Genomic DNA, 11,025 nt, shown 5'->3' with positions numbered 1-11,025 from the left:
CTCAGCATTCAAAGCAACCAGATAAAGACTCATGGCGTGCCTACACAAGTGTCAAGAGTCTTCCGCGAGATATTTCGGTATTTTCTATTTTGAGCCGTTGCCAAGCGCAACAGAGCTTGTTGGCAGATTCCCTCTCAGAGAATGATTCGAATGCTTCGCTATAGCAACATGTGATCAACATGTAATCACCATATATCACCAAGGATAACTCTCTTTACACTGTTCACCGTAATGACCGTAGGCTACCATAATCACCCTATATCAACACCCCTGAAGACAGTGTTCTTGAATATCAACATCTGAAGAACAGATGAAGCAGGAAGGTGTTTATTTTATTGACAACACACCCAAACAGAGAGAGGTATATTCGAGGGCAAAGATGATGTAACCCCTGGACATCTTTCCAAAGAACTCATGACACTCTTCCACAGACAAAAACATGTTTGTTTAAAAGACCATGACTAAGTTCAGCCCTGGAAATGTCCTTTCTGGATTGAATGTGTTTTTGCCAAGTTGAAACATTAATCTCTTTCGGGGTTCCCCTTCAGACATGCATACCTTTCTGTCGCTCTGCCTCTCCCCCTATCTCTCCTTGTTCCTCTCATCTTTTATATGTGCCGTTCGAAAGGGGGCACTTACAGACTTAATAGGCGTTGCGCACTGAATGATAAGAACATTATCATTCAGCAAACCCGGGAACACGCAAGTCTTTAAAAGAGTTAATGAAATACCTCCGCTTCTAAGGAAGATTACAGGCCGAGGAAATTGGTTTCTTGTCACTGACTTGGAGAGCACTTATGGAAAGGGAACAGTGATTCTCTGTCCCTTAAGTGCCCCCTCTCCTGACCTCCACGGCAGGGTAGCCAGCTATGTCAGCTCCTGGGAGGTTTGGTGACGAGCCTCTTCCCTTGCTGTGAGCCTGTTTGTCTCACCAAGGCTCCGTGCCAGAGTTTGTGTTGGTTGGAGACAAGAATGCTACAACAACACACACACACACATGAAGTATGGAGAGACATCCATCCACCCACCCACCCACACACACACATCAATGCACACATACAGTACCCACGCATACGCACGCTAAACGGTGGAAACGCACTATAGATCATCCTTTTTTATAAATATTTCCTTTTCAGAAAAAGAAGAAAGGAAAGAAGGGAGGGAAGAAGAAGAAGAAGAGGGAGAAGGATCTGACAGCAGACAGGTCTGTGACCTGAGAGACATACAGAGAGAGAAGGATCTGACAGCAGACAGGTCTGTGACCTGAGAGACATACAGAGAGAGAAGGATCTGACAGCAGACAGGTCTGTGACCTGAGAGACATACAGGGATCTCTTTAATGGACCCGAAGAATGTTAGGATTTATCGACTCTTTACATCGAGGTGATGTCATGTTCGCACGATGTGTAAGATTAGTGTCTGATCCCCAACTCCTTTTTCTCTGCATATCCTGCCATCCCCCTTTCTCTCTCTCTGTCTCTCTCTGTCCCCCCCCCCTCTCTCTCCAGAACTCTAGAGGATTTGTATGAGGAGTTGGTGTTAGAAGGATTCCTGATCCGACCCAAGAACACCAGGCTTTCTGACTACATTGGTAACATACCTTTCAAGCACGCTATATTTACACACACTCACACAAACGCACACTCACACAGAGTTGACAATGACATCAGCCAGGTTCTGTCACTTGTGTGAGAGGAGATTAGTGACGTACTGCAGGTGGTGATCTGCAGCGCATCAGAGACGAGGGGGTGTTGAGGAGAGCCTGGGGCCAAGGCTGGATCTGTCCCTGACGTGACTCCAGACACGTGGGCCTAGCTAGTCACAGTTGACGTGTGTGTGTGTGTGTGTGGGGGGGGGGATCAAAGAGAGGAAAAATTGAGAATGTGTAAGTTTGTGTGCGTGACTAAGTGTGTGTGCTCCCCGTCTGTGTGTGTGTGTGTCTGAGGTATGCTTGTACACGCGTGTCTGGTGTGGCCAGCTGGACCAGACTGGGGTGCCTCCCATCTCCCTGTGGGATTTATGACTCAATCCCCCGCCCTGCCTCGCTCCAGCAAGCACATCCAGCATCTGACTCGAACCAGGAGGGAAACCAGCGGCCTGACACCTCCGTCGATCATCCTGATCAGACACACATGTCCTTCCTGCGCTCTCAACAACACCCCCCCCCCCACACACACACACACACACACACACACACACACACCGCCTCTGTCTCTCTCTCAGACTGACCTGCTCTGAAAGCCAGTTTTCTCCCAAGTTCAGTTTGTGTCGGTAAGGGATGTATGCCGCATGGATGCTGGTGGTGTGTGTTGTGTCGTGGTCACATGTACAAAGCCGTTTCCTCTGCAGCTTGTGGAGATCCACATCCCTGGTAAGAGGGAGGGGGACAGGGAGACGCTGTGCTAGTAACTCACGTCTGGAAACCTGGCTCGCGTTATTTTCCGGATGGCATCACTGCGTGTGACTATTCCCGGTTGGCACACATGAGCTAATAGGTTCCTGTCGGCTGAGAGTCTTTCTCAATGTCTCATTTTTCCATCTCTCTTTCCATCCCTCCCTCCCTACCTCCCTCCCTCCCTCCAGGTGAATACAGCTACCTGGGCACGACACTGCGCCAGGCGGACATAGAGCCCATGCCCTCTCTCTCTGACGTCAGACAGCTCCTCGCCCTCTACGGGATCCTGCCCCTGGGTGAGGGAGCGCACACACCCACACACACACACACACACACATCTTCCTCTTAAGGCATCTGCTGGCCAGAAGACTCTGCTTCTGCTCACATTCTCACACACACACACACACACACACACACACGTGCTCTGAAGATACTTGACATTCCTCATACACACGTGAACATTTTTGACACGTCAGTTGAATTCTGTACTTTCTTCTGTGGGCCAACTAACTGAATATTACATAACATTTATAGAACGGTATGTTCCTGTGGGCTCCATAAATTGATGCATGCCACTGCACAGCACAGAGGAGCAATCACTATTCAACTAATTGAGTTGTTAAAGAGTGCAGCCCACCTCTGACCCCCCCTGCCCCCCCCCCTCGTCCCCCCATACCACGCCAGGATTAAACCTCCAGCAGCAGAAACTCTAGAGCCCCACTGAACACCCAGCATCAATATTTGAGCGGTCTCGCCTGTCCGAGTGTGTGAGGCGCGTGTGACCTTTTGAACTGTGCGTGACCCTTGCTTGATCAGCACTGCTACGACACGTCAGCTGTCACCGCTGACTGTGTCACTGTCACTGGATGGACCAGAAGAAAGTCAGGTGTCGCTATGCAGCCCGATGTAAACAATGAATCTCTCCTATATAATTACATTCTACTTTATTCAGCTTCTTTTATGTATATATCACAGATTATGGTTATGCAGATGATAAGCAGCAGCTGTGAAATGAAGTAATGCTTTTTCAAAGTTTTATTTTAGGATGGGAATAGATTTCTGATCTAGAATTTTAACTTGCTTACAAATAAGAAGGCTGGCGGTACTCCCACTGTACTGGCACACAGCTGCAGGCAGCGCTGGCCGTAACCACAACCTCAAAGTGACTGAACCGCAGCGTTCAAACCCAGGTTTGGTTAGTTCTGGGGTGGGGCTCTGATCTGAGCCTCTGGGATCAACATGGATCAGCAAGGATAACAGTGGAACATAACAACCATCCCACACATGCACAGTCACTGTTACACACACTCACCCACACACACAGTCATGTTCACAAATGTGTGTTTGTGTGAGCGTACATGTATATCCAAACTTCCAGTGGGATCCCAAGTATACTCTGTCAGCTCACTCACACTCTCCAACCTCAGTGGGACATCGCTCACACCCGCACTCACAACCCCAATCCCTCGCCTCCCAGCTCACATCACTCAGCACCAAGCTCGCTCGCTCATCTTAGCTCCTCGCACCAACAAACCCCAATATATGGGGGGTGGGCCGGGGGAGGGAGGGTTGGGGTTACTGAACTAACAGACCACCCACCCTGGTGGGACAGGCATCATCTTTCAGCAACTCCAACATAATCAAAGACTGTAAGGTGACATGGACTGTCATGAGGTGAGAGAGAGACAATTGTCCCAGGCTGGACTTCAGGGAAACGCAATACTCACAGAGTAGAAGAAGTAGCCGAGAACAGAGAAGTAGATTGAAGGGAAGGGGATCTGGGTGTTTTTTTGCCACCTGTTACAGTGTATTTATATCAATAATAATTCACAATGGGATATTGTTGAGTCGTTTCCCGGAACGTCAATGTGATTCTCCCTGGGAGTTGGCGCAAGTTCAAAGACTGCTTTTCAACTCTGTTTTATTTCATTCTGTGTTTATTGTCCTCGTGGGATGTGCTGGGGATCGTGTTAAACGGATGGCATTGTTCACCACCGCGAGACAACAACACTGAGGGCAAAACTATCCACAGGCGAGCGTGTTAGCGAGCTGTCACCTTCGCTACGCTGTAGCTTCAAAGAGTACCGCCCCCTTCTGGCCATTCACGGTCTGTTTATTTTCACAGAGCTCTGTGGTCTGACTCAGTGGGCTGCCGTCTTGTTTTTGTACGCGGTCTGTGGAACATTCTCCCTGGAAGTGGAGCCGGGTTACTTCCTAGTATCAGAGGCACACGCCTCGACTGTACACAAGGGCGGAGGCGAGGAAGGATGCTGGAACAGGGACTGACTGAACACGGACACCGCGATCTGATCTGACATCAGTTATGACCGTCAGCATCCTAGCCCATTAAAAACCAGGAACTGCCAGATCATGCTGACTTAATGAGCTCCAGTTGGAGCTGCTAGAGGGGCTTGTTGTTGGGTCGTCACCCCAGGATGGGAGCTCGTCCCTGGGGACAGGGCTGCACCTGCGGATGCGTGCTCTCACGTACAGTGTCCTCCCTCCAGGTCCGGTATGGTACTGTAATCAGGGTTAACATCAGAGAGCTCACAATGGAGTGCAATCTGCTCAGTTGTTCTAATGTGGCCATTGTTCCCTGTGAGGTGAGATTGCTTTGTGTGTTAACGCCACTGGAGTTCAAGGCCTGGTACTTAATGGTTGGATGGTTTCATAACATTTGCTAAAAGGCTTTAGAGACCACCGGTCCCAAAGTCTTTTTTTCTCCTCACCTTACTCTTAAAAATGACTGTACAGTGCACACACTTTCTCACTCTCTTCCTCTGTCTTTCTTTCACTTGTTCTCTCTTTCTCTCCCTGTCTTTCCTCTCTCTCTCCGTCTCTCTCTCTCTCTCCGTCTCTCTCTCTCCCTGTCTCTCTCTCTCTCCGTCTCTCTCTCTCTCTCTCTCTCTCTCTCTCTCTCTCTCTCTCTGTCTCTCTCTCTCTCTCCGTCTCTCTCTCTCTCTCTCTCTCTCTCTCTCTGTCTCTCTCTCTCTCTCCCCCTGTCTTCCCTCTCTCCGCAGGCTCCCAGTCGGTCCATGAGAGGGCTCCCCTGGTGAAGACTCTGCTGCTGGCCGGTCCAGCAGGGGTGGGGAAGAAGATGCTGGTCCACGCCCTGTGCACCGAGACCGGGGCCAACCTCTTCGACCTCTCCCTGGGAAACTGACGGGGAAGTACCCGGGCCGCAGCGGCCTGCAGTACCTGCTGCACATGGTGCTGAAGGTGGGCAAGGCTCCCCAGCACCAACCCGTCTCTGTGTTTTCGCCGGGTTGTTAGTCTCAAGCAAGCTGCTGGGAGACACGTTTGCTATGTGGGGGGTGTTTTTCGGAAAGGCCGCGTGTCAACACAGCGCATGTGTACAGTGTGTGTGTGTGTGTGTGTCACTGGCTCTGATGCGGTCTTTTGCACCCTCTCACTTTTGATAGAGGACCTGTAGAAGCAGCTTTGCTTTGCTTGGACACCTCTATCCTCACCTGTATTCAGCTGGTGGTCCATGAAAGACAAACAAGCCCAGGCCCCTCAACCACATTGTTCTGCTTCCAGCCTGTCAGCACCCTCTCTCTAAGTGCCTGCTGGGATAAGCGGCGTGCCCTGACAGGACGTCCTGCGTGCGGAGCTGAGGTTTGGGGACTGGAGAGATGCAGGCCGGTCTCTCTGAAGGGGGGGGGGGGGGGGGTGCCAGGCCATTACCGATTTGTCACACACTTTTACAATGGCTTCAGAAGTATTCAGACCCCTTTACTTTCGACACGTTTCATTGTTTTCTTTGGAAATGCATAAACACACACACACAATCCTGCACATAGAAGGCACGTGAGAATATCAAGGAGCAGAAGTGCATAGTTTGACAGCAGTTTGTTATGAAGTGTCAAGGACTCACCTTTATTTACCCGTCCCAGTGCAAGGTAACCACGTCTCAGGTTAATAAGTCGTTTGACTTTCACTGTGCCACAGTTGGTGATGCGGGGGTGGGGTGGTGGGGGGGATTGTGTGTGGGAGGGAGGCAGGACGTTTTTTCTTCAGCAGAGTGAAGTTGGTTTTAGCAGTTATTGTTCTTGCTGGACTGGATGTACCAGTGTGGGAGAGTTCAGAGTGAGAGTTTGTTGTTAATGTGTGTGGGTGTTTGTGGTTGTTTGATTTGTGTTGTTTGTTTTGCTTTCGCAGGTGGCTCGCCAGCTGCAGCCATCTGTAATATGGATTGGCGACGCGGAGAAAACCTTTTACAAAAAAAGTACCAAAGCCAGAAAAAGAGGTGCAACAATATTCTATAATGACAGATAGTGTTGAGGATGTTTTTTTTTTTTTTTTTTTTGTAGAATAATGTTAAGGGACATTTATTGTCTAGTTTGTATGACCACAGATTTGAGCTCTTAACTTAAAAGTGACTCACGATTAAGGGTGTTTCTGCCCTCTTGTGGCCAAATATACACATGTAAATGATCCGGTCACTTTCAAGAATAATCAGCATGTGCAGAATAGGATCCCCTCTCTCTTTCTCTCCATCTTCATTTCTCTTCTAGTCCGTGTTTATGATGGATTCACTGAGTTATTGTGAATTATTAATCCTGCATTCTTGACTCATTCTTGTTTCCACCTCTTCCGGCAGATGAGCCCAAGAGACTGAAGAAAGACCTCCCTAAGGTCCTGAAGTTCCTCAAGCCTGAGGACCGAGTCCTGCTGGTGGGGACCTCCCGCCGGCCCTTTGATGCCGACCTCAAGATGTTGTGTAAGGTGTACAGGAAGATCATCCTCATCCCCAGGCCTGACTACGCCTCAGGCTGGGTGGTGTGCTCGCGTCGACTCATCTGTTCTACTGTCGAGAGAGAGGAGAGAGAGAGAGAGAGAGAGAGAGAGAGAGAGAGAGAGAGAGAGAGAGAGAGAGAGAGAGAGAGAGAGAGAGAGAGAGAGAGAGAGAGAGAGAGAGAGAGAGAGAGAGAGAGAGAGAGAGAGAGAGAGAGAGAGAGAGAGAGAGAGAGAGAGAGAGAGAGAGAGAGAGAGAGAGAGAGAGAGAGAGAGAGAGAGAGAGAGAGCGAGCTACGTGCATTTAGAAACACTAACCCTGATTCTACCTTATGTCCCTGTCCTCTGTCCCACGGTGTACCGCCTCCCCCAGTCCTGTGGAGGGAGCTGTTGCGCATCGGTGGGGCTCAGCTGGGGCCCAGCCTGACCCTCAGCTCCCTGGCCAAGGTGACGGACGGCTACACGCAGGGCCACATCCTGCGGGCGGTGCGGGCCGTGCTCCTTCCCCGCAGGCTGGAGCAGCAGAGCAGCCGACCCCTCCAGGCCGCAGAGTTCATCCCCCCTCTGGCCCGACAAGACCCCGTCTTCAAAGAGGAAGAGGAGGCCTTCAAGGTCAGTCAGTCCCTCCATCGATTCATCCGGCGTCAGTCCGTGCACCGTCTTGGGAAATGTCGAATGCATAGACGGGGCACGCCACAAGGGGGCGCCACTTCCTTATGTTTTCACTGTGGAGGGGGTGGGAAGCGCTTCCTTCACTGTGTGTGGCTTGTGTTGGCAGATGTGGTACGGCCGCACGCCACTGGGTAAGAAGAGGGCACGGGCTGCCAAGGCTGTCGAGGAGGAGGGAGAGGCGGGAAAAGGCAAGGACAAGGACAGGAAGGGCCGAGGGCCGAGAGAGAAGGACAAGAAGAGCAAGAAGAAGAAGAGAAAGTGAATGTGTAAGTGCTGAGGAAAGGTGACACCTTTCATAAAGAGAATCATGGACATTCATGTCGTGTTTAATACGAGAAACCATACATGACTGAGTCAAAGAACCACCTTTTAGAACGAAGATATGGTCTGCCTGGAACAGACCGGCTATTCCAATCATGGGAATCATGGGAATTACTTTGAGGATGGCCTTATGCCGGACATTGGTATTGAAATCATGAACTGCATAACTGCAGGGGAGCTCTCCTCACAGAGACCCTCACCCCAGCCTCAGGCCCCCTGCTGCCCTGAGACCAATCATCGTTAACCATATCAAAACCCACAAGAGCGTGCAAAGACTCCTGTCAACCGCTGTAATGATGAAAGAGCACAGACAAATAAATGAATCATTGAACTGTCTTCTTGCTCCTGTCTTTCTCTCTTACGCTCATGTGCTTTCTCTCTCTCTCCATCTATGTAGCACTGGCCTGATGACATGGTTTTCTGTGCCAAAGAGCTGCTAATTAGCCTGTGTAATTTTCATTGTTGCCAATTACTGCCAGGGGGCTGCAATGTACTGTAGTACCTTGTGTGTGTGTGTGTGTGTGTGTGTGTGTGTGTGTGTGTGTGTGTGTGTGTGTGTGTCTGTGTGTGTGCGTGTCTGTGTGTGTGCGTGTGTGTGTGTGTGTGTGTGTCTGTGTGTGTGTGTGTCTGTGTGTGTGCGTGTGTGTGTGTGTGTTTACACTTGGCACTAACAAGCAGGCCTGCCCTGCCAAGCGGCTGACCCACTTCCCAGCCAGTCCCCCCGTCCCCACGGAGCCCCCTTCTTCCTCTCCTCAACCTCCAGTCCAAACCTCTGTCAGCCAATCAGGAGAGGGCGGGTCAATGTCCACCATATTTAAACTGCACTGTGTTAATCTTGCAGTCTACCCCCCCGCCCCTTCATGCCTGTGACCTTCTCCCTTCTTTTCTATCTCCCTTTCTCCTCCTCTCGCTCTTTCTTGTTGACTTCATCCCTCTCTTTCTTTCTTTTATCTATCTCTACCTCCCCCCATCTCCTGCCAGGTGGGTTCACAGAGCGTAACAAACACTGTCACCTTCCCTGCTCCTTGTAGCTTCAGCTAACATCTAATTGAATTATTCATAAGTGTGTGGACCGCCGCCTCCTCGCCCAAGACAAGTGCCTGCAGCACGGACCCCATGCCAAGACAGGGGGGCTTTATTTACTCCCAGTTGTGGTCCCAGCGGGCTCCTGTTTCAGCGTTCAGTCAGTGAGGTGCACGGCGAGCATTTATCCAGAAGAGCACGCTCACAGTGTCTTAACGCACAGATCATTAGGGAACCCAGAACGGCCGCGGCTTGGCGAGTGCGTTCACCGAGCTGTGATTGGGGAGTTTTTACCTCAGCTGGGCTCCAAAGACGGATGATTCTTTTGTTAGGCTCCTCAGTCACGTCGCATGTTTACAAAGTCTGTGTCTGTCTCCCTCTCCGAGGCGATGATAATTAGACGTTCTTTTTTTTATGTCGTGTTTTTGATTCATTATTTCCATGAACCTCCTTTTGTAATTCAGCCCTGTGGTCGTGGGTGTACAACAGAAAACTCCCCCTTCTCAAAAAAGCCTTCTAACCGTTGTTTTGCAATTAGTATTTATCTCCGTGCCTCAATGCTTGGGGGCCCGGAGGCTTCCTACACGGCTGTACTCTCCCAGAGACGGCCCCTGGCTCAGTGTGTGTTTATGATGATGCAGTGTTCCCTGCTCGTCTTCCCAGGCACCTAGCCAGAGGTGGAGACAGCGGTTATGACAACCTGGACAAACCCTGGTCCCAGCCCCAACCTCAGCCCCCTCCCCATCTCCGGGCCCAGCCCCAGCCTCATCCCTCAGCCTGTTTGTGTTCCCCAAGGGGGTGATACTCTGACTCATTTATGGAGCAGTCCCTTGCTTGTTCCACTGGGGGGGGGGGGGGGGGGGGGGGGTTCATCCAGTAAGAGTGACAGGAGCTCCAAGCTCTGGGGTGGGGGGGGGGGTTTTGCTTTCTCTCCTCCTCCTCCCTGCCTGTCACATCCCACCACTGCGAGGTTAGCCGTTCTCAAGGCGTCAATGTTAACGCAGTCCAAGTCAATGTGGAGGGCTCCCCTTGTTCTACACTGATCCAGACTGGAAGTACAATTGACACGCATGCAAGTAAACATGTTTAGCTAGCCGTGCAGGAGATGGCTAGCCGTGACCGTCATTCAGCTGGTTTGTCGTGTTGACGGAGCGATCGTGGGGAGAATTCTGCGGGAGCTTTATTTGAGGTCATAGGTGAGGCAGGGGAGATTGATTGGGATTGATAGTGAAGCATAGCACTCACCTGTTATGGCCTCCAGTCCAAGGACATTCCTTCCAGCCGAGGAACCCATCTCTCTTCCTCATTCCCACACACACACACGAATGAATGAACATGAATGCACTTACTAATGCACTCTCGCGCACACAAGAATGAACAAACTTACACAGATGAATGCCTGTGCATGTACAGTTAGGTCCATAAATATTTGGACATTGACACAATTTTCATCATTTTGGCTCTGTATACCACCACAATTGATTTGAAATGAAACAATCAAGATGTGCTTTAAGTGCAGACTTTCAGCTTTAATTTCAGGGTATTTACATCCAAATCAGGTGAACGGTGTAGGAATTACAATACATTTTATATGTGGCCCCCCCTTTTTAAGGGACCAAAAGTAATTGGACAATTGGCTGCTCAGCTGTTCCATGGCCAGGTGTATGTTATTCCCTCATGGGAGTTCGTTATTTCATTGACAAATAGCAGATAAAAGGTCTAGAGTTCATTTCAAGTATGGTATTTGTGTTTGGAATCTGTTGCTGTCAACTCTCAATATGAAGTCCAAAGAGCTGTCACCATCAGTGAAGCAAGCCATCGTTAGGCTGAAAAATCAAAACAAACCTATCAGAGAGAGAGCAAAAACATTAGGTGTG

The 11,025-nt window shown here is 50.2% G+C and overlaps 1 protein-coding gene across 1 annotated transcript in view; it reads left to right on the top strand.

The window, feature by feature from the left end:
* The window catches only part of iqca1 (IQ motif containing with AAA domain 1), a 23,527-nt gene extending 15,079 nt beyond the window's left edge, over positions 1 to 8,448 (top strand). Inside the window, 9 exon segments of the mRNA XM_062447596.1 lie at positions 1,137 to 1,204; positions 1,509 to 1,591; positions 2,584 to 2,691; positions 5,416 to 5,553; positions 5,556 to 5,614; positions 6,557 to 6,644; positions 6,999 to 7,187; positions 7,506 to 7,744; positions 7,911 to 8,448. Of these exon segments, the coding sequence (XP_062303580.1) occupies positions 1,137 to 1,204; positions 1,509 to 1,591; positions 2,584 to 2,691; positions 5,416 to 5,553; positions 5,556 to 5,614; positions 6,557 to 6,644; positions 6,999 to 7,187; positions 7,506 to 7,744; positions 7,911 to 8,066 (1,128 nt within the window). The 3' untranslated portion in view covers positions 8,067 to 8,448.
* The last annotated feature ends 2,577 nt before the right edge of the window (positions 8,449 to 11,025 follow it).

This window comes from Osmerus eperlanus, chromosome 21 (genome assembly GCF_963692335.1).
Source record: "Osmerus eperlanus chromosome 21, fOsmEpe2.1, whole genome shotgun sequence".
NCBI lineage: Eukaryota > Metazoa > Chordata > Actinopteri > Osmeriformes > Osmeridae > Osmerus > Osmerus eperlanus.
This window is presented reverse-complemented; position numbering and strand designations above follow the sequence as displayed.